This window comes from Paramisgurnus dabryanus, chromosome 2, assembly GCF_030506205.2.
Source record: "Paramisgurnus dabryanus chromosome 2, PD_genome_1.1, whole genome shotgun sequence".
In the NCBI taxonomy this organism is placed as follows: domain Eukaryota; kingdom Metazoa; phylum Chordata; class Actinopteri; order Cypriniformes; family Cobitidae; genus Paramisgurnus; species Paramisgurnus dabryanus.
This window is the reverse complement of record NC_133338.1, coordinates 6,476,217-6,500,186: the sequence shown is the minus strand read 5'-3', so window position 1 is coordinate 6,500,186 and position 23,970 is coordinate 6,476,217. Positions and strand designations below refer to the sequence as shown.

Genomic DNA, 23,970 nt, shown 5'->3' with positions numbered 1-23,970 from the left:
TACAAACTTGAGGCTCGAACTATATACAACTATTTCAAAATCTGGAATCTAAGGGTGCAAAAAAATCAAAATATTGAGAAAAATGCCTTTAAAGTTGTCCAAATGAAGTCCTTATCAACACATATTACAATTGATAAATACATTTTTGATATATTTGTGGTAGGAAATGTACACAATATCTTTATGAAACATGATCTTTACGTAATATCCTAATATTTTTTTGACATAAAATAAAGTGTTTTAATTTAAATTTTGGCTATTGCTACGATTTTGTTTTAATTATAAAATAACTTTGTATATAAAAAACAATTGCATCTGATAAAATAAATACAACGTCCGGGCTGCCAAATCTGCGCTACTTTGCATTTTATTTTTACATTATACATTATTAAGCACAAAAAACTATAAGACAGTAAACTCAAAATAAAGCAAAGCAATAGATAAGGGAATTGCTATGAATATACTTAAGACTGGTTTGTGGTCCATGGTTACATTTGCATACAAAATAATAAAGTGGCTGTAAAGCTTGGGCATTAGATTTATTTTTGTATCTGATCTCAGGTCTGAGAAGATCAGAAGGTTGTTCCCACAGCAGACAAAAGTGCGTCCGATGTTTAGACCGGAGCTCAAACCAGTTAAACTGTAGACGGGCACAGAAGCCCATGATCCGGTCCTGCAGTGAAGGTGCCTACAGTCATCGCTGTATCCCTGAGAGTGTCAGCACTCATTCCTTCCTACAACCTGAGCACGTCACCAGAGTGCAGAGCATGGACGTCTCCTTAACCACCAACAGTGACATTTCTCTCAATAACAGACTGTCTCCATTTACCGACGATGATTATAACATTCCTTATAAATGTCCAGTGAATTTCATTGGACAACAACCAAGAGGTGTGGTGAGAACCTCAACGCCAGGACCAGCAAACCAGACACAAAGATGCTGCAGACGACAAGACGTTACCAGTCAGGAAGAACTGACTGATTCAAGTTGCTCCAGTCAAGGTTCTTCGGTGAGAGAGAAGGATCTACTGGCTTCTCAAAGCAACTGCCAGGTAGCTATTTATAGCTATATGAAATATTATAGCTGCCTGGACCCTGGGCTGGATCCGGGTCGGATCCGCTGACTTCGGCCCGGATCCGGCCCAGAGTTGTCTGTAGTCCGGGTGTATACATTTTATAACTTAAATGCACTTTTAAATGCAATTTATTTCTTAAACAAATTTGATTTGATTTTTAGTCAAGCAAACAAAATGTGTATATATTTTATACATTTTTAGATAAATAAATATAGGGTATTTATTCCTGTTTAAGATGTAAACCAATTTTTTTGTTGTTGTTTGCTCTCTTCCGATCTGCTCAAGTAGGCGGATTTTACTCTGCAGCACATGCATTGCCCATAAATGGTATTTGAATAAGTCAAGGCGTGATTGGCTAAGGTGCGATCCTCCATAAGTTTTGCAATGTCAGTATTATCATCAACACACATCTACAGGAAGCTACAGACAGTTTGACACGCTGTATCAATACGAATGCAATGATGCATTTGTTTTTGTATATTGATACACTATGTGTGTCATCATTTAAAATCATTCAAACCATTCACAGCCTCATGCAACTGTCTTTGGTCTCTCCACATGCATCTAGTTTTTCTGCAGTCTGTACAGGGCTTTGAGAAAGATCTCAAGGCTTCTGTTTAACCATGTACGTAGAAATCCATGCTTCCTCTTTTTGGAATGGTTTATGTTGGTATTTTGCGATGAAGCCTTTGATTTGTTCCAATGTTACATATTTTTTGCACTTCATATATTGAATTCCCCCCATTAGTGCATATGTGTTGATTTGATCAAATGAATGATTGTTGGTTTTTATGTTTTTGTCTTCATGTGAATGTTTGGACGTTTTGCATGTCTATGGTTGCATTTACGCATGATGAAACAATGCCGGATGTATTTCTTCACCTTTTCAAATTATTTGTACTTAAAATCAGGCAACCTTTTCCTGTTTTTGTGACAGGAAGTGGTTGAACCCTCAGAAGTCGGAAGTAAAGCGTCTGCATGTATCTCTGAAACTAAACCTGCAGTGGCAAGTGACACAACACACAGAGAGGGCAGAGAACACAGAGGTATGTCAGACATAAACTAATACATGAACTACTACAACCTGTCAAAAAACATTATAGTAATATATGTTATATAGGTTGGATATAGGCATTTCATTCATATTATTGTTTTGAAGATTAAGAAATTAAAATAAATGTACTTCCTCTGCCGGTTCTTTTCATTTCCTGACTCTACTTAGAACATGTGAAAATTCTAAAGCTATGTTTTCCAAAATAAAATAATATTTGTTACATTTTCAAATGAATACACAAAAAGATATCCTGTGACAGTTACTGAAACTGACAGTTTGTGGGTTACAGCTTTTTACTTTGCACTTCTCTGTTTGGTTGCTCATTAAAGGGAAATACATCTGAACACTATTACATAATTGTTACAGGTCCAAAAAGCCCTTCACCCGTGTGTAGTCCGAGCAGACGGGTCGGTTTGAGACGGCAGGCTTGTGTGGAGGTCAGTACAGATCAACAACTTGATCCCTGGGTCAAGATCACAGATAGCCCGGAGAACCAGTCCTACTGTTCCAAAACCATGAGTGACCTTAATGGGGATAATGAGGTTAATGGCACACCTTCAGAAAGCACCAACGTCACCTCGGACTCCTCTTCCGAACAGACACCCAATGTTAAAAAAGGCCCCCCGGTGGCTCCGAAGTCTGCGTGGGTACGACAGAGCCTGAAGAACATTAAGTCTGGAAAACCAGTTAAAGAGGCTTTGAAACAACCGGACCATCGGAGCCAGGACACCGGCAGAACCTTTGGGAGTGGTCTGAGGAGTGCTTCATCAGGAGGCAATTTGTCAATTAGGCAGAAGATCAGTTCGTTTGAGACTTTCTCAAATGCAGAAGCAGCAGAAAGGCCAAGCAGGCGAGTGGCCGCGGCAACATGCCCTCCTCTAATAGAGAAGACAGCTAAAACACAGAAAGCAGACTATAGCAATGCAGGGAGAACCAAGGTTGTCACAAGTAACTTAGAAAAAAATGATAACTGCCAGTCTCTACCAACAATTTCTGCTTCCATACAGCCTGCAGGGGAAGAAAAGCAATCAGCTTCCCTTAGTTCAAATATTGCTTCAGACCACCATTCTCTAGAGGAAGAAAAGCAACCAGCTTCCTTTAGTTCAAATATCGCTTCAGACCCCCATTCTCTAGAGGAAGACAAGCAATCGGCTTCCCTTAGTTCAAATATCACTTCAGACCTCCATTCTCTAGAGGAAGAAAAGCAATCTACTTCTCTTGATTCAAATATCACTTCAGAGTCCTGTGAGCCAATACTCATTGAGGAACCCACAAGCATCCTGAAAGAGCTTCCACCAGTTGCCGAGACCGAGCAAGAACCTGCACCATCTCAAGAACCTTCTCCCCCTATAAGCCACGTCCCACGGAGATCAAGCAGCTCAAAAGAAGGTACTTCAGAAAAGCCATATTCATCCGAAGGTGTTGGCACTCACACCGTAAGCTTGAGAACCAAGAGTCTACCCCTCAGTCCCTCAGATGCCCCCAGTCAATGTGGCCTGGAAGGGGAAAGTCTGGGGATCATCTTGTCTTTCAGCAACCAGGTGTCCAATGCTCTGATGCGGTCCATGCAGTCACTGCCTCAATCTCCTTGTGTCAGATTTGGTAACCCCTGGGGTGCCCCACCAGGATCCCCTCTTCATAATCCTGTAGAGCAAGCCTCGTCAACCGAAAAGCCCCCACCGACCCTAGAGACCAATGAGAGGGGGTTCTCTGTAAGGTATGTATAATCTCATGTGTTTAAATAGATGCACTTGCAGGATTAAAGCTTTTGGGTGTAATTACACACTTGCTTGACACAATATTGCTTGAGTTTGGATAAAATCACACAGTCGAGAGCCAACAATGCCAAATGCTTTCATGTTGAAAGCTGCCCGCACGATTAAGGCATAATTTGAGAGTCTGTTTTTAAATGAAACAAGAAAAGGAAATGCAGCTTGGTTGCATTAGTCACACACAACAGACATTTTCATAGTACTGTGTTGTACGCAGATAATCTCAGCATATCTTATCACTTTAGGGAGAAACAAATGTTTGACCCAGAAGAGTCTTCAGATAAAACACTTTGTGATGTTAGCAAATTGGTCGCAACATAAAATCAGCCTGTACTTCAAGCAAGTGTATTCATGAGTCTTTTTAAACGTGTTATGCTGTAAAACCAACATCCTCTTGGCAGAGTCCCAAATTTAGTTTTCGTGGTAGTGGCAGACCTTTATTTTTCCTGGTCCACAGCCTGGCCGAACTGAGAGAGCGCACTATTGAGAGAGGGGAAGACTGTGAGAAGGTAGAAGAGACACCCGAACGCCCCCTAAACTCAGCTTCGGCAGTCTGTGCCCAATCCATGATCTCAGCCCTTCCGCCGGAGGAGATCCAGCAGATGATTCAGGAAGTCAAGGATCTGGACGAAGACACGCTAAGGGTGAGCGGCTCTCTGGTTCCGTAATCACATGAACCACAAAGTACATGGTTTTGCCTGTTTTTCATTACTTCCACATTTTGCTTTGTAAACTTGAATATGTATGAGAGGTGTGACTAAACAACGATCAGTTCTCTATAGAGACAAAAGTGCCTGAAAAAGTGAATGAAGGAGGTTGTATTAAATGAGCAAAGACTCTTAAATGTTATATGCTAAGCTAAATGAATGGCTGTATTCCTCTGTTTAAGTCCGGGTTTGGATTTATTACGGAATAATGGGCTAATGCCCTGGAATGTCAAACTGTCAGACCTCAAGCTGCACATCACATCTCTTTTTAAGGGAATATGGCACATACTTTGCTATTAAAGTACTCTTTGAATTATTTAAATAGTCCAGCAAAACCCTGTGTTTGTTTATAGCCTTCTAAATTATTTTAGCCCAATCATCTGCTCATCTTAGCTGATAGCAGCCTCGTGGGACCACAGACCAGCCCTGGGCTACAGCACAAGCAGATAAAAGCCCACCTGGAAACTATTAAAAAGGCAGCCGGTCTTTATAAAACAATAAACCTGCATTCTCTAGCATGTTGCATAATGACTGCTATGCTAAATGGGTTAGAGTATGGATATTCCTTTGTGGATATTCGCTATAGCCACATTACAAAGGGTGTTCAAACCCACCAACCACAAAATGGTCCAGAAACAAGACTGAATTGGTTTTCTTAACATCCATTAGCAACTGGAAGACATCCACGTTGTGATTCTCCATAAAGAGGAAGGAGCTGGCTTGGGTTTCAGCATCGCTGGAGGTATCGATCTAGAGAACAAAGCGACTACAGTGAGTGATGCTCCCACATCTTCAACACCACGGTTAATGTACTTCACCTTTCAATAGACAATTAGCAAATGTTCAAATGCTTGATGCTCGTAAATGCACAAACCTCATGCCACTCCAACCATGAAAAACAACATCCAAACTTGTGTTTTCAGTGAATTGGGATTTGTACTGTCCAACTTTAAAAAGGACAAAAAAATGTTGCACAGTTTAAAAATGAAATTAAAGTAATCCATAGCTGAAAGGACATGATATCCGTGCAAAGTTTGAAGATGCAAATACATCATGTGGTCATGTGGTCACCATATCTGTGAATGGAAACTGTCTGTGGTTAATGCTAGCAACACGTCTCAATTAAATTAGCAGGTTCTTTTGGATCAAAGTTCACTGCATTTTACTCCACCAATGTACCAAATCCTCTTCTTTCAGGTCCACAGGGTTTTTCCCAGTGGCCTGGCCGCTCAGGAGGGCACCATAGAGCGAGGCGACGAAGTTTTGTCCATCAATGGGCAAACACTGAAAAACATCACGCACAGCGATGCCACGACGATACTCAGGCAAGCTCGCAACATGAAGCAGGCGGTGGTGGTGGTGTGCAAGAATAAAGATGCGGAGGGCAAAGATGCTAACGCTAATGAGTTTAGCTGCAGCAGTGGGACAGACAACAGCTTCACAGGTGGGTGTTGTGTTTATAAAGCTAATACTTTCTGAATAATGCTTGTGAGAACACCACAGTTTTTCTTCTTACCTCAGCACATCTTGAATGTGTTAGCATTTAGCCTAGCCCTATTCATTCCTATGGCTCCAAACAAAAGTTTTATGATGTGCCACCATACTTACTCATGTAACTACTCATGTAACAGTCTTTACATGGAAGTGTTTGGTGGCTTCTAAATTCATCCCTGTTTGGAGCCATAGAAATGAATGGGGCTAGGCTAAATGCTAACACATTTATGACACGCTGTACAAAGATTAAAAGTCTACATACTGAAAAAAGATTGGTATGTATTAATTCGAGGTAAGACCATAGTAAAATATTGAAAAACGGTGGTGTTTCCTTTAAGGGCGGGTTCCCGGACAGAGTTAAGATTGATCGAGGACTAGGCCGTAGTTTCCTTGGGAAATTTAAGTCGTTTTTACAAACGCATCTTTAGACAGATCAAGTGCACTGATATATGTTAAGATATCAAACATGCATTTTAGTCTGGGACTAGGATAAACACTGTCCGGGAAACCTCCCCATAAAGTGCAAATATAACAATATATGTTTGTAAATTGACATTATACTTTTAATCCTATGATTTGTGACGCAATGTCTCACAGGAGAAGACGGAGGTGAAGTTGTAACTCTCGAGTTGGAGAAGAATGCAGGTGGGATTGGATTTAGTCTTGAGGGTGGAAAAGGCTCCATTAATGGAGATAGACCACTGACTGTCAACAGAATATTTACAGGTCAGAACATTACAGAAACTTTATTCAAAACATTCACGTAATTCCATCATACAGATTTTTGCAATATTTTCTAAATGCAGATAAAAACTACAGCAAAATGACTGCTTTTCCATTAACCAAATTCCTCTTGCTAGAAGTCATATTTTTAATCAAAAGAGACGCAGACATGTTATCCAAGCATCAACGACAAGAAAATCCCCTTATACTTGGTAGCAGCCACGTATGAGGTTATGGAGGACCACAAGAGTCATGCAAAATGTAATAAAGAAATGCAATATTTAATAACTACCTGGACAATAAAAATATACGGAAGCCCTTCTGATGACATGGTAAAACTTGTTTTTTTAATCGTGGCAACGAATTAGCAATTCATTCCCACGAATTATTAAATCGTTGGCCACGTTTTAGTAATTCATTCCCTTGATTAATCTTGCGCACGTTTTAGTAATTCGTTCCCTTGTTTAAGCTAAATCGTGCGCACATTTTAGTAATTCTATCCCTCGATTAAGTTAAATCGTGCCCACATTTTATTAACTCCTTCCCTCGATTAAGTTAAATCGTGCCCACATTTTATGAATAAGTGCCCAGAATTTCATTTAAACCATCGGAATAGTGACGCTTATCGCAGCTCAATGCATTAATACATTGCTATTAAGTATAAAATTCATACACCTTAGGCTCGTGTATATATACAGTTTAATTAACTCCTTCCCAGAATTTCATAAAAAATATTGGGACATAACGTGAGCTAACGCATTGATACAGTGCTATTTAAGAATCAAATTCATACATCTTGGGTCTTAAACCGTTTTATTCATTCCTGCCCGGAATAATAAAAAATAAACCATCGGGGCATTAACATGACGCTTAACGCATAAATACAGTATGTAAAGATCAAGATTGATCTATATACCTTATTAATGAGCCATACTTCATATACAGGTTTATTAATTCCTGTGCAGAATAAAAAAAAAACTTAACACAAGCGACATTAACATGACGCTTAATGCAAAATCACTTTATTAATAAGTCACATAGTCCGTAGCAATTAATAGATTTGTTTAAAAATTCATTAATTAATCTATAAATAAATAGACAAAGTTACAAAAAAAATCATAATGTAACATTTTATTAGGCAATAAAAAGTAAGATTATAAAAATAGTGTAGAAATGAAATATTAATCCATTAATAAATAGTTCAAATTAATATAACAATTTACAAAAACAACATAAAAAACTCAATAAGTTCATCATTTTAAATTCCATTTATAAATTCTTAATTAAATAATGGAATTTCAAAATGTATTTCATAAAGCGATTTAGAAAGAGATTCGATTTGCTTTTCGTTTTAGCCTCTCTATTTAACTTTTCCGTGACTCTTTGGGTCCTCATCCGAGATCTATAAATACACATACAATCAGAGCCAATCAGCGAGCTTGTTACATCCAAATGGCCATAGCTAATTTGCATTTCTCATTTGACCTTTTGCAAGGACCCAAAGAGTCACAGAAAAGCCAAATAGAGAGGCTAAAACGAACAGCAAATCGAATAGCGAAAAGAACCATCAGGAAATGAAAACGGAAATGTTAAACGGAAATTCCCTTTTAAATGCCTAATTTAAACCTGTATTTGTAGTTCAATTTATAAATCCAGTTATTTATTTCTCGTTTTAAATCGCTTTTTGAAATACAATTTGAAATTCCATTATTTAATTAAGAATTTATAAATGCAATTTAAAATGATGAACTTGATGAGTGTTTTATGTTGTTTTTGTAAATTGTTATATTAATTTGAACTATTTATTAATGGATTGATTTTTCATTTCTACATTATTTTTATAATCTCACTTTTTATTGCCTAATAAAATGTTACATAATGATTTTTTTTTAACTTTGTCTATTTATTTATAGATTAATTAATTAATTTTTAAACAAATCTATTAATTGCTATTTTTTATTGTCCAGGTAGTTATTAAATATTGAAGTTCTTTATTACATTTCGCATGACTCTTGTTGTCCTCCATATGAGGTTTCTCTGAGGTTATTGTATGTGATTTCGCATCATGTGATATTTATGCATGTCAGGTGACCTGCGAGTCACATGCAGTTTTGCTATATATGGTTTTGCAAAATGTACGTGTTTCCATTGGTCATATTTTTAATTTGCCCTTTTAAATTGGCTAATGGAAACTAAACTTATGTCTGCTTTTATGCTTGGATGCAATATTAGATTTGACATTAATTTAACAGTACATAGCCTATATATGTAATAAATATATGTGATAATTCAATGAGTCATTCAAAGTAAGTGTGGCGTGTGAAAGTAAGAACACTCTTAGAACGGATGTGTTAAAAACAACACAATCAGTTTTAGTTTATGGACAACACACTAAATGCATGGTCTCAGAATACATCCATCTCTGTGTTATTATTGGAACAACACATTTTGTGTTACGTTACGTATAACACACCTTGTGTTTTATTTGAACACAAAATGACACATAATGTGTTAAATGACATAACACAAAAAATCTGTAAAAAAAAAGTAACACATCCTTTCTAAGAGTGTAGAAAAGTAGCATAGGACCTTAAAGGGATAGTTCACCCAAAAATGAAAATTCTGCCCTCATTTTCTCATCCTAATGTTGTTCTAAATCTGTATGATTTTTTTTTGTTGATGAATGCAAAAGAAGATATTCAGCAAAGTTGGTAACCAAACCGTTTTTGAGCACCTTCGACTTCCATATTAGTATTTTTTTCTACTATGGAAGTCAATGGGGCTTTTGTTTCCTGCTGCATTACAAACTTGTTCATTGTGTAAAATTTTAAGGTAAACTATCCCTTTGAAGCTAAATTTGAACACACTGAAGAATACTACAATACTACAGTCTTATTTTCCCATGTACTAAATTAACCCCGTGATCAATCTTAAAGGGATAGTTCACCCAAAAATAAAAATTCTGTCATCATTTTCTGATCCCAATGTTGTTCTAAATCTGTATGAATTTCTTTTTTTCTGATTAACATGAAAAGAAGATATTGAGCAATGTTGGTAACCAACTGTTTTTGAGCACCATCGACTTCCAAAGTAGTATTTTTTTCTACTATGGAAGTCAATGCTGCTTCTGTTTTCTGCTTCATGTTTCTTGTGTTACATTTTTAGGTGAACTATCCCTTTGAAGCTAAATTTGAACACACTGAACATACAATACTACAGTCTTATTTTCCCATGCACTAAATTAACCATGTGATCAATCTTAAAGGGATAGTTCACCCAAAAATAAAAATTCAATTCTTTCAAAATTTTTCCATCCTAATGTTGTTCTAAATCTGTATGATTATTATTAATATTATTTTGATGAACACAAAAGAAGATATTGACTAGGCATGGGCCGATTACCGGCTTCAAGGTATACCGAGGTTTTAAACAGTCAAGGTTTCAAAACCACTGAAATATTCTGTGATACCGTCTCCAAGGTATGAGCTGTGTTTATACAAAATTCATTAAATCATTAAGTCATGTGATTGATTTGATGTTTACATTTAATATACATTACAAAAATATTATATATTTTTTGAAAGCATATTATAATTTAAAGGCTTTATTTTTACCTGGCATTTAAAAAATAACACATTTTAGTGTTGCAATGGCAAAACCGTAACACCGTGAAACCGTGGTATTTTTGCTAAAGGTTATCATACCGCCAGAATCTTATACCGGCCCATGCCTAATATTGACCAAAGTTGGTAACCAACTGTTTTTGAGCACCATCGACTTCCATATTAGTATTTTTTCCTACTATGGAAGTCAATGGTGCCTCTGTTTTCTGCTTCATGTTTCTTGTGTTTAATTTTTAGGTGAACTATCCCTTTGAAGCTAAATTTGAACACACTAAATAAACAATACTACAGTATAGCAGACTTATTTTTCCATGCACTAAATTAACCACGTCATCAATCTTAAAGGGATAGTTCACCCAAAAATGAAAATCCTGTAATCATTTTCTCATTCTACTGTTGTTCTAAATCTGTATGAATTTTTTTTTTTTGTGCTTAACATGAAAAGAAGATATTGAGCAATGTTGGTTACCAACTGTTTTTGAGCACCATCGACTTCCATATTAGTATATTTTCCTACTATGGAAGTCAATGGTGCCTCTGTTTTCTGCTTCATGTTTCTTGTGTTTAATTTTTAGGTGAACTATCCTTTTTGAAGCTTAATTTGAACACACTGAACATACAATACAACAGTACTGCAGTCTTTTTTTCCCATGCACTAAATTAACCAAGTCGTCAATCTTAAAGGGATAGTTCACCCAAACATTAAAATTCAATTCTGTCAAAATTTTTCCATCCTAATGTTGTTCTAAATCTGTATGATTATTATTAATATTATTTTGATGAACACAAAAGAAGATATTGACCAATGTTGGTTACCAACTGTTTTTGAGCACCATCGACTTCCATATTAGTATTTTTTCCTACTATGGAAGTCAATGGTGCCTCTGTTTTCTGCTTCATGTTTCTTGTGTTTAATTTTTAGGTGAACTATCCCTTTTAAGCCAAATTTGAACACACTGAAGAATACTACAATACTACAGTCTTATTTTCCTATGCACTAAATTAACCACGTCATCAATCTTAAAGGGATAGTTCACCCAAAAATAAAAATTCTGTCATCATTTTCTGATCCCAATGTTGTTCTAAATCTGTATGAATTTCTTTTTTTCTGATTAACATAAAAAATGAACATATTGAGCAATGTTCGTAACTAAATGTTCTTCAGCACCATCGATTTTCCATATTAGTATTTTTTCCACTATGGAAGTCAACGGTGCTTCCGTTTTCTGCTTCATGTTTCTTGCGTTACATTTTTAGGTGAACTATCCTTTTTGAAGTATAATTTGAACACACTGAACATACAATACTACAGTACTGCAGTCTTTTTTCCCATGCACTAAATTTACCACATCATCAATCTTAAAGGGATAGTTCACCCAAAAATTAAAATTCAATTCTGTCAAAATTTTTCCATCCTAATGTTATTCTAAATCTGTATGATTTTTTTTGATGAACACAAAAGAAGATATTGAGCAATGTTGGTAACCAACTGTTTTTGGGTACCATCGACTTCCATATTAGTATTTTTTCTCCTATAGAAGTCAATGGTGCTTCTGTTTTCTGCTTCATGTTTCTTGTGTTAATTTTTTAGGTGAACTATCATTTTGAAGCTAAATTTGAACACACTGAACATACAATACTACAGTATTGGATACTTATTTTCCCATGCACTAAATTAACCATGTGATCAATCTTAAAGGGATAGTTCACCCAAAAATGAAAATTCTGTCATAATTGTCCCATCCTAATGTTGTTCTAAATCTGTATGAATTTCTTTTCTGATAAATTCAAAGAAGATATTGAGCAATGTTGGTAACCAAACCGTTTTTGAGCACCATCAACTTCCATACTAGTATTTTTTTCTACTATGGAAGTCAATGGTGCTTCTGTTCCCTGCTTCATTACAAACTTGTTCATTGTGTTAAATTTTTAGGTGAACTATCCCTTTGAAGCTAAATTTGAACACACTGAACATACAATACTACAGTATTGCAGACTTATTTTCCCATGCACCAAATTAACCACGTCATCAATCATAATGCTTTATATTTTATGTTCATGATCCATCTGTGTTTTCCTGGCAGGGACTGATGCCGAGCAAAAGGGCCTGAACTCAGGCGATGAGGTTCTGCAGATTCAGGACTCGTCTCTGCAAGGTCTCACGCGATTCGAAGCCTGGACGATCATCAAAGGTCTCAGTGACGGACCGTTTACACTCGTCATTAAGAGAAAAAAATGTGAGCAGGACTAAACTTGCCGTTTAATGTGAAATCAACTTGAATTTCGCACCATTTCGGGCCTTACGGAAGATGCCTTTACTATTTTGACACGAAAACGTCAAAATAGAACGGTATATTAAAAAATAATAATTAAAGAAATAGTTCACCCTAAAATTTAAATGGCGGCATTTATTCGCCCACATGCTGTTTTAAACCTGTATGACTTTCTTAGGTGCGTCAAACATAAAAGGTGCATTTTTGAAACATTACACAGTCTGTGGGTTTGATTTCAAGGGAACGCACAAACTAATAAAATGTATTGTTTTGAATATACTTCTTGTGTCTGCCAAATGCGTAAATGTAATGAAAGTATCATAAAAGTGGTCCAAAATATATTGCAGTATACATATTCATTCAAGTATTTCCATAAAAGTTATAAAGGTTTGGGATGATATAATGATATTGTTATTTTAGGATGAACTATTTCTTTAAAATTCTTTACTCATTCAGTTGTCCTTGGATCTGTTTGCTTTGTTTTGCCATTAATACATATTGACAGCTGTGTGACTTCTGTGCATGATGTGCAACCAGTCATGCTGGTATTGTACAGTTTCACATGATCAGGGATTAAAATAAGAACACGATTATTTTCGTCTACCTGTTTTGAAGCTAAGATTTGCACAACCCTGTATATAAATGTTTATTTCAGATCTATTTGTACACCGTTTTACCAAAGCAGAGTGTAAAGAACACGCATTGCCTTGCATCGGGTGTTTATGGAAAAGAGAAGATTATTCAAGATTAAAATATTTCAAAGTTATTTTTTTGCTTGTTTGTGAAATGCTTCCCATATAAAATGTATCATTAAAGACAAAATGATTATTCTTTATAACATTCGATACCCAGAAAGCCAACGACTCTGGGCCAGGTCTGCACCGGAGCTGCTGACTTCTGTGGGAATCTGGCTTGGAGTCGTCTGCGTGATTTCAAAAATATCTTCAAAAATAACAAGCATTCACCCTGTGAAAGTTAAGTAAACTAACTAGTGTGCCAATCACTGCTAGTTTTCTGGTGATGTTATTTATTAACCCCTTTCACACACGCAGTATATATATTTTCTTTCACCGCAAAACGCAAACTTATTTTTTTTTATAATAAAAAAATCAAATGCTTTGGTTATAGACTGTAAAATCTATACGTATATAATTTAAAATTGTAAACATTTTAAACAAAATGAGTTTCTTCATTCATGACCCACGAATTGCAAAATTACATTTCTGAAAAGGCCTTTACTGTATGTGTGAAAGGGGCTAAAAACATTAAAGTCTTCAAATGTTGAAATTGTTGCAACAAACACATTTTACAGTAACATTTTAAAGTTTTGTAATGTTCAAATAAAGTAACTAGTGGCAAAACCTTTAACTTTGTGTGTGGTTATGTTGCATGTTTTTTAAGTGCATATATGTGAAACCTATTAAATGACAAGTTCGGTATTTTAGACTTAAAGCCCTGTTTTCAGATTGTTTATGATGAAATAGAACGGTTTTGACTGAAATTTCGACATTTGCGGCTGCCCCGAGAATTTTGGGGGGTTTGTGTTTCACCTCACATCTACAATGGGTTTAATGGTGCACTGGAACAATCCTTCCTAAAATGCATTAAACTTTCGTTTACAAAGACGTGAAACTCACCGAGTGGTCAGGGGTGTTCACTGGTATGCTCACACAAAAATCGCTGCAAAAGACGCATTCCAACAGGTTTTATCGTAGTTTTTGCCAACTCCATTGACTTTATTAGATGTCCTGTGAGGTACGGTATTACTCCGCGCCGGGGACTTTGTTTCTATTCTTGCAATTGGTAAAGGCGGATTAGCGCCACCACCTGGGCTGGAGTCTTTATAATTCAAGCTCTAAGCGGAAGAATGTACGGGTGTGAAGCGTTTGGAAAAATAGGTCCACAAGTTTACAACGAATGCTAAAACAGCTGTTGGAAAGCATCTTTTACAGCGATTTTTGTGTGAGCATATCAGTGAACACCTCTGACCACTCGGTGAGTTTCACGTCTTTGTAAACGAAAGTTTAATGCATTTTTGAAAGGATTGTTCCAGTGCACCATTAAACCCATTGTAGAGGTCTGAGCTGAAACACAAACGCCCCAAAATTCTCGGGGCAGCCGCATAGGTCGAAATTTCAGTCAAAACTGTTCCATTTCATCATAAACAATCTGAAAACAGGGCTTTAAGTCTAAGATACCGAACTTGTACTTTAAAATACATTGTATGGGTTAAAATTATTATGCAAAAAATATTAGGATATTAAGTAAGAGATTGTTCTGTGAAGATTTTTAGTCAATTTCCTACCGTAAATATATCAACATGTATTTATTATTAATAATATGTGTTGCTAAGGACTTCATTTGGACAACTTTCAAGGATTTTTTTGCACCCTTAATATTCCATATTTTCAAATAGTTGTATCTCAGCCATATATTGTACTGTCCTAACAAACCATACATCAATGGAAAGCTTTGTTCATACATCAATTTATTCAGCTTTCAGATGTACAAAAGTATGGAGGTCCAGGGTCACATGTGTACATTCATATGTGTGTATTCAAGCAAATACAATTACAGGCTGATACACAATTTGGTCATCAATATTGTTTTTAATAACAATACAGACGAATCAGAATCTATAAGGAGAATCATTATACAGGCTTTACAGTTGTGCAACAGATGAAATCAATGTTAAATGGACATTAAACAAACAACACAGAGCTTAAAACATATTTAGCTTATGTAAATATAATACAATTTTCTTTAAAGTGTCTTTCCCTTTAACATACTTGGAATAACTTTTACCATCATAATAATTAAAAATTTAAGCCATGCTATATATTCTTCATAATCAAAATCTTATTATTTTTTTAAATTGGAAATATGTCAGATTATGGAAATAAAAGGAGTAAACAATAAAACACTTGAATAATCAAAAACCCTAATTTTGATAAAAAGGCAAATTGACAAACAACTCTCTCACTTGTAATGGACAATAAATCTATGCATTATTAAAATAATGTTTCGAAAATATACGTACAGAACTAGGCCAGTGCTACCAAACCAGAACAAAGGCGATATACATTAGATCCCCAAAATGCTTGCAAAATGCTCTTTTGTATATGACATATCTCCATGTAATGGACATGCATTGACAGTTTTTCATCTAACATCATACAGGCAATAAAATACACAGTACACATTGGTTACACAAACACACACACTTGGCCTAAACGGTTATTAGAGATCACAGTCAGCAAAAAGAAAACACACAAAAAAAACGGCCACACGCCCTATTTACTGAGGTCACGGGTATAAACAGAGTCCCTTTTGCAATTTAGACTGACTAAGCAATTCAGACAGGGACATCTACGTTTCTTGCTTTTTGGAATGTTTTAAAACTTTCCCTTTAGCAGCATTGGAGAAAATTGTTCATCTTAAAATTGAAGAGCTCAGATGCAAAATGATATTAACTGAATGCTTTCGACACGTATACGTTCATCAGTACGTTATTTGATTCTAATGCTTCAAATCCGCTTAATGCAGGCATCAGGCAATTCAGAAATAATGCTTTGTTGGCAGAATCCATTAAGAGTCTTGGGGGCTAATCACACCAACTGCGCTTTAAACGCTTCGAAACGCAAGGCGCGACGCACTGCCTTTTTTTAAAAACGCAGCTTTTTATATTGCTAAGCAACCACCGAGTCAGCTGTCTTGTCAATCAAATATTGAAGCGTGAGCGCTCTTTTGCTGTTAACTGTCATATTAGCAAAAACTTTCAAAAACCGCAAGACGCTCAGCGCGCATAAACAGCGCACAAACGCTCCATGCTCATAGAATATAATTCAAAAAAAGGTGCCTGCAACTGCCATAAACGCTTTGCCGTGACTGGCCCCTAACTGTGCGTTCACACCGCCCGAGGCGAGAGCGCCAGAGGCGTCGTTGGATGCCCTGCCAAACGACGCTATCGAAAAAATACAGTGGACGCTCTGACACTTGACTCGAGTGCATTCTCTGGAATCCTCTCAAGCGGAGATTTCCACTTCCGATTGGTTCCCGCCGAACGTTTCCACCCCGCAATAGCTTATTACCATAAAGTTGACCTGATTTCAACTCTCGTCATCACCAATTCTGAAACCGGCACACCCCTAATGTCGAGTATTTCGGGCTTTCAGCAATTCCGCTATTATCCACCGGGCGGTGCTCTTCTGCAACTTACGCAATCTGGAAGTAACGCCTCACGTGTAATGCTGCGTTTACACCAGCCGCGGTAGAGGCGGCAAGCGCGGGTGATTTACATGTTAAGTCAATGCAAAGATGCGATTACACGCGGATTATTTTCCTGCGGAAGGTGCGAAGCGTTGAAAAATCTGAACTTCGGCGGATTTCCGTGCCGCGTTAACCAATCAGGACCTTTCTGTAGTAGTGACGTGATTACAGGAAGCGAGCGGAGTGGCCCCTCCCATGACGCAAATGTCCGTGTGAATTTCATCGAATGACTACAATTTCACGCGCGCATTCATGTACAAATAAAGCGAGTGAACTCAAATGTTCAAGCGTCCAACTACGCGCAAATATCGCGTTTTTGGCACCCCTACACAAAAATGGAATTATCTCAGCTTTTTGCTTAAAATTTTGGTGTTTTTAAGAAACCTATGTATATTTGAGAGGTGATTACAAGAGAAATGATGAAGGTAGGATGTTTTTTTTCTTTCGTTTAAAAGCAGAGGGTCGGTCCTTTCATTTGATATATTGTATGTTTATATATTTAAAGAAGAACATTTTCTGGAAGGCATTAAACTTTTGTGAAAATCATGAAAGATGCTGGTGCCGGCTGGCAACTTTTTTGGGGCTGGCGCTGGCTGGCAGCGAAGAGTTAAACATCCTAATATAATTATGGCCTAGTCCTGGATTAATCTAAACCCTGTCTGGGAAACTGACCCTAAAGGGGATCGCACACCGGCCGCGCCGTTCTAAAAAAAAAAATCGAACACATTGTTTTCTATGAGTATACGCACACCGGCACCGCCAGGTGGCGCCTGTTCGCGCCGCCCAGCTGTAACTCAGGAAATTGCTTAAATCCCTGTCGCGCCACACAGCGCCACTCACATAGTTTAACATTAAATAACATCATATTTGTCCCAAATCATTAACGATTAACATTGGCTGCTAACGTATATTTTGCATTTTGAAGTAGACGCTATCTGACGAAGCTCGCACTATTTAATGTGCACTTCCGGTTTACAATACCTCCGAGTTGTCCTAGACGCGACGCGACGCGGCGCGACGCTGAGCTGCGCGGCCAGTGTGCGATCCCCTTTAGAGATTAAAAAATGCTTTTTTACAAGAAAACATGTCAGACTGGAGTATAGTTTGTTTTTTAAATGTACACAGATGCACATTTTCAACAAAACGTAGTGCCTCTCTTGGGCTATATTACATTATCCTGTAAGCGCATGTGTGAGCGATGCGTGAATGTTTCAACAATCTGTCACTCGCACCGTACGTGGACCCTTGTGAGCTTTTTAAAAAAATTGACCATACTTCGGCCTTTAGAGGGTTTTGCATTTAAGCTCTTCAAGTCATTTAATGATAATTCAAATTGAATGGTCTACTGGAATTTGAATTGGATTATTTAGATTAACATATAAACATATGTTGTTTTCTTATTTTAAATTCCTAAAATTACGAATTCTCATTTCAGAATTCTTGTCATGATTGTTCTGGTCCATTTTGTCAGTCTTGAACATACAGTACATCAAATATTTAGTGTAAACCTTAAAGCAACTGGAATTCTTAAAAGATCTGTGACAATACTAAAAGTATGCATTATAATCTTAAAGGGCACCTATTATGCAAAATCCACTTTTACAAGGTGTTTGGACATAAATGTGTGTTGGCAGTGTGTGAACACAACCACTCTACAATAAAAAAACATCCACTCTTTTTAATCACTCTTATTAGACATGCAGTTTTGATTCGCTTATCAATGTGAGGTCACACTGATAAAGCCCCGCCCACAGCCACTGACTGACAGTCCTGCATTATCAGTTTCCACCCTTTTCAAGTTAGTTAGGTAGTATTGTCTTCACAGGTATCAGATCTATTTTAACTGAAAGCGCTCACTGTCTGTTGGTTAAGTAGTGAGGAGTTGTAGCTCATTTGCATTTAAAGGTACAGACATGAAAACAGCACGTATTGCTCCCACCCAAATAGAGACATTTATGACATGATATAACAAATGATCTGCGGGGTATTTTGAGCTAAACCTTCACACTTCACATTCTGGGCACACCTGAGACTTGTAAAAATGGGCATAATAGGTGCCCTTCAAAAGACAACTGCATTGAATGTACCTGAAATTCAAGATATGGCTCTTGTAAAATACTGGCTCGCCTCTTTCCCAAAACCTAGTGTGCTGCCTATAGCAAGCATTATAGGTTCAAAGGCTATGATCACTGTAGAGTTACCGTCCGACACTCCTGAATTGCGGCAGAAAGTGAGGATATGGATTTGTGAGGCTTGCAAACCCACTGAAGTGGATAAATATTTGTGCATTGCATTAATCTCTAAGTTTTAGATTACGAGTTGAATGGTAAACGAAACTTTCTATTATTCCCTACAAAACAATGTTTTAAACATTTAGGCTATTGGACGAATCGAAAATCTAATTTCACTAAAGCATGATTAAATGCAAAGTGCGTTGAATTGATAAAAGAGTCTAATTTATGTTTAAAGGGTGATCATAAGTGTAGCCTGTGTTATTTTAAAGTTTTTAGCGCTTTGCTCAGGTTGTTGTAAAACTCCACCATACTACTGGGGAAAAATGAATCAACAACCGAGCGAGGGAGCAAACCTCCAAGATCGGTCTGAAAGAAACTGAACAGCTGGGTTTTGCCAGGTTCCCTAAAGAGAGGAAAAATAACATACGGTGCTCAGTTACAGAGTAAATACTGTCACGCTGTTTGACATCAATTTGCTGCCATCTGCTGTCTGATACTTCAATTACATCAAAGATGCTTCCAGACAAAACTTACCCAGGAACTGGAACACAAAAACAGCCACACGGGTGATTAAAGCCTCTGACGTACCCCGGCTGCGGAGGACAGTTGGGATGGCATACGTTTGTAGCTGGCAAACAATGAAAATGCGATTATTAATACGAGCTCAGATTTCCTTTTCTTTCCGTAATGATTTCATCCATACTAATCCAGTTTTATGAGTTTGCATTTTTGTAATTCAATAAGAGTACATTTGCAAACTGATGAAGCACATATTTTTATTTAATACATTACGTTCCTTTTAAAACAAATATTTCACTTTAAGCAACTTCAAAGGCCTTTTTATATCCTCTACAGGAGATTGCAAAAAACAGTCGTACCATTTGATGAAACTGTGCCATCTTCATAACGTTTGATAGAAACGACATCAACAAAGTCTCGAGGTGATATAATGCCCATGGCAGCCGACGGCGTGACAGTTCGACAGATTCTAACGTCCTAGGAAACAAAAAAAGGCTTTAGAAGAGCACTGAGTACTAAATAATGTATTGTGTACTAAATAACGTGTTGTGTATTAAATAGGGATGCACCGAATCCAGATTTTTTGGATTTGTCCGAATCCGAAACCGAATCCTACTCGCATCCTTATTCCACTAACACAGTAAACACAGCAGTTTATTTTTCATTTTATTTAGAATAGGAAATAGGAAAATAGGAAAAAGCTTATCTCCACGTCAGTACCCGATGTGTGTAATCAACGGCCGCGTGATGTCGACCAGCGTAGTGCAAGCCTAGGGTTTGTTTCGGTTGAAAAAAATCTAGGATCATCCGGAATCCTGTATTCGGTGCATCCCTAGTATTAAATGATGCATTATATACTAAATATGGTTGCAAAGGGGCGGAAAGTTGGGGAATGTTGGAAATATTCCAAATTGGAAACTTAATGGGAATGATTTGGAAATTTTGGGAATGTGCAGGGTATAAATTCCAATGAAATTGCATTAAATCTTGTTGTTTTAAAAATGTTCAACTACATTTGAGTTCCCTGTTATAGACAACTCTACAATATTTTCAAATTCTCTGTTTATTTATTCCCTTGCATTCCCATGGAAAGTTTCCGGCCTTTAACATTCCCAGAATCTTGCAACCCTAATACTAAGTCACCATCATTTAAAAGTGACTTAAAAACAATTAAACTTGGTTGCAAAGGGGCGGAAAGTTGGGGAATGTTGGAAATATTCCAAATTGGAAACTTAATGGGAATGATTTGGAAATTTTGGGAATGTGCAGGGTATAAATTCCAATGAAATTGCATGAAATCTTGTTGTTTTAAAAATGTTCAACTACATTTGAGTTCCCTGTTATAGACAACTCTACAATATTTACAAATTCTCTGTTTATTCCCATTTATTCCCATGGAAAGTTTCCGACCTTTAACATTCCCAGAATCTTGCAACCCTAATACTAAGTCACCATCATTTAAAAGTGACTTAAAAACAATTAAACTTGGTTGCAAAGGGGCGGAAAGTTGGGGAATGTTGGAAATATTCCAAATTGGAAACTTAATGGGAATGATTTGGAAATTTTGGGAATGTGCAGGGTATAAATTCCAATGACATTGCATTAAATCTTGTTGTTTTAAAAATGTTCAACTACATTTGAGTTCCCTGTTATAGACAACTCTACAATATTTTCAAATTCTCTGTTTATTTATTCCCATGCATTCCCATGGAAAGTTTCCGGCCTTTAACATTCCCAGAATCTTGCAACCCTAATACTAAGTCATCATAATTTAAAAGTGACTTAAAAACAATTAAACTTGGTTGCAAAGGGGCGGAAAGTTGGGGAATGTTGGAAATATTCCAAATTGGAAACTTAATGGGAATTATTTGGAAATTTTGGGAATGTGCAGGGTATAAATTCCATTGAAATTGCATGAAATCTTGTTGTTTTAAAAATGTTCAACTACATTTGAGTTCCCTGTTAGACTCTACAACTCTACAATATTTTCAAATTCTCTGTTTATTCCCATTTATTCCCATGCATTCCCATGGAAAGTTTCCGGCCTTTAACATTCCCAGAATCTTGCAACCCTAATACTAAGTCACCATAATTTAAAAGTGACTTAAAAACAATTAAACTGGAAAGCAAAATTATTAACAATGGATCTTAAATAAGAATAGTGAATTGAAACGTTTGAATACAGCCAAGAGGGAACTGGGAATAAACTTATTTCTTATGAGGTGAGTGTGCTTTTTACAGTATCTTACCGCAGACACCTGCTCAACTAGCTCAAACTTTTTAAGATTACTGTCCCATTTTACACGAAAACCATTGATTTCTGGTTTCAAGCAGTCCCACACTTTTTCCGGACTGGCATTGACAATCCCTTCTCCCTTATACCTGTGACACAGAGAGAAACACTCAATACAAATGCATGCTGGGCAAAGGTCAGGGTCACTCATCTTGTTTGCACTGCCTGCAGTATGTAAATATTTGGGAGATATACATAAATATTGTATATAACATGTAAAGAATATTATATGCGGCATAAACTAGGACACAAATGTGTCCTAGATTATCCAATCACACCGTGCAGAAAAAAACCGCATGATTATGTATGACAAAAGCACATTACGTCAATGATGACATTTACAATCACTGTATACATTTACAAACTTACACGTATCCTGAAAATTCACAAGAAGGTCTCCAACACACCACAACATCATTCTGAAAAACAATAATATCATAAAATAAAAAATATGTTTGTGTCTAGACTACATAACAGATATTTATGTAGTTGCATTCAATACTTACAGTTTTCTTGCATATTTTCCATCCCGATTCGTCTTTTCTGTAGCACAAGAGACGATCTTCGACTGATCTGGCGGTGTTTACATAATCCATGATGGTTAAATAAATACAATTTTATTTTATTTGACCCTTAACAGCATATGTATTCAAGCTTTATATCGCGCGCGACCGGCTGTAACCTTTCACACATAAAGGTTAAAATAAAATCGATTATCCGTCGATACGTTAATACGTCTAATTTGGCATAAAGTATGGGTACAACTCGCGTGAAAGAGTTTGTTGCGGATGTAATGTGTCCAGTTCATTCATTAGTTAAAAATGATGAGTTAACAGTTAACCATCGTGACATACAGGCGACGACACTAAATTATAGATACCGTATTTAAGTAAAGTACAAAATACCTCAGTTATCTACACACGATCAAAACGGGTTTAAAAACATGCAGTAAATGTGTCGTCGGATAGTTTAAAAGACATAAAAATCGGCAAAAGATCACTTCCTGACTGTGTTACGTGTCAGAAAAATGGTGCATTCTGGGAAATGTAGTCTCTACGATTACTGAAAGGTTCGTTTTAGACGTGGCATAGTTGATAAAATATTAGAGAATTATTTTTAAAAGATAGAAATCATTAAAAAATATCATCAATTCAATTAAATAAAAGAAAATAAATAGTGAATTTTCATATAATTTCAGTTGTTATATAATGATGTGTTTGCTATCCACATGACGCTGTAATATACTACAAAAGTAAATAATGTATTAAACTTTATTTACTAAAGGAACTATAATATAGTAGCCTACTACAGTATCTAGTAGAGTATTTTTCATATGGGATGCCAATTTATTAAAAAATCATATGTTTGAAAGCATACTCTTAACTTTTCTATCCCTGCTGAAAAAACAGTATACCAGCAAGAGCAGCATATGTTGTGTTTTGGTGCTGGTTTGCTAGTGAACACCAGCTAAACCAGCATCAGCACCAGCATTAGCACCAGCTAAACCAGCACCAAACCAGCATTAGCACCAGGGGCCTCATTTATAAAGCGTGCGTACGCACAGATTTGATCGTAAAGTGTGCGTAGGCGAAAATCCACGGCAAAGTCCATATTTATAAAAACCGTCTTTGACGTGGAAAACTGCTTAGCGCCACGTCAGGGTCTGAGCAGACGTACGCACTTTTGCTTGTCTGATTGCTGCAGGTTTTTGGAAATATAAGCCGTTCTTGCTGTTTGAAACTGGGTTTAAACATTGACAAGCGCTTTTTATATGTCTGACATTAATTACGCATCGCTTAAAGGCGGAGATCTGAAACTGCTCGGCTGCGCGCACAAGTTCAAGTTCATTTCTGATTTATAGATTTGAAAGGGGTACGCGCGTTTTCTGTGCGTACGTTCGGTTTATGAATCACACGTACGCATTTTTGTTAAA

At 36.8% G+C, this 23,970-nt stretch overlaps 2 protein-coding genes across 2 annotated transcripts in view; one reads left to right on the top strand and one right to left on the bottom strand.

Moving 5' to 3' along the window:
* The window catches only part of il16 (interleukin 16), a 47,845-nt gene extending 34,025 nt beyond the window's left edge, over positions 1-13,820 (top strand). Inside the window, exons 15-22 of the mRNA XM_065294267.2 lie at positions 562-1,052; positions 2,014-2,122; positions 2,497-3,847; positions 4,360-4,546; positions 5,279-5,380; positions 5,807-6,053; positions 6,701-6,829; positions 12,534-13,820. Of these exons, the coding sequence (XP_065150339.1) occupies positions 562-1,052; positions 2,014-2,122; positions 2,497-3,847; positions 4,360-4,546; positions 5,279-5,380; positions 5,807-6,053; positions 6,701-6,829; positions 12,534-12,700 (2,783 nt within the window). The 3' untranslated portion in view covers positions 12,701-13,820. The remainder of the gene's footprint in view (positions 1-561; positions 1,053-2,013; positions 2,123-2,496; positions 3,848-4,359; positions 4,547-5,278; positions 5,381-5,806; positions 6,054-6,700; positions 6,830-12,533) is intronic.
* A 2,228-nt stretch (positions 13,821-16,048) lies between these two features.
* stard5 (StAR related lipid transfer domain containing 5) lies at positions 16,049-23,068 on the bottom strand. The gene is made up of 6 exons (XM_065294266.2): positions 22,544-23,068; positions 22,407-22,456; positions 21,994-22,126; positions 20,104-20,221; positions 19,760-19,853; positions 16,049-19,628 (listed from the first exon to the last, which is right to left on the bottom strand). The coding sequence occupies exons 1-6, from the start codon at positions 22,631-22,633 to the stop codon at positions 19,484-19,486; spliced, it is 630 nt and encodes a 209-aa protein (XP_065150338.1). The 5' UTR covers positions 22,634-23,068; the 3' UTR covers positions 16,049-19,483.
* Positions 23,069-23,970: the final 902 nt, after the last annotated feature.

What these genes read in the sequence shown, in the direction of transcription:
- stard5 (XM_065294266.2), bottom strand. Translation starts at nt 22,633, where the DNA reads ATGGATTATGTAAACACCGCCAGATCAGTCGAAGATCGTCTCTTGTGC. An exon ending in TGGCACAGTTTCATCAAATG is followed by an intron (nt 19,854 to 20,103) that starts GTACGACTGTTT and finishes ATTGTTTGCCAG; the next exon opens with CTACAAACGTATGCCATCCC. An exon ending in TTTTGTGTTCCAGTTCCTGG is followed by an intron (nt 19,629 to 19,759) that starts GTAAGTTTTGTC and finishes TCCTCTCTTTAG; the next exon opens with GGAACCTGGCAAAACCCAGC.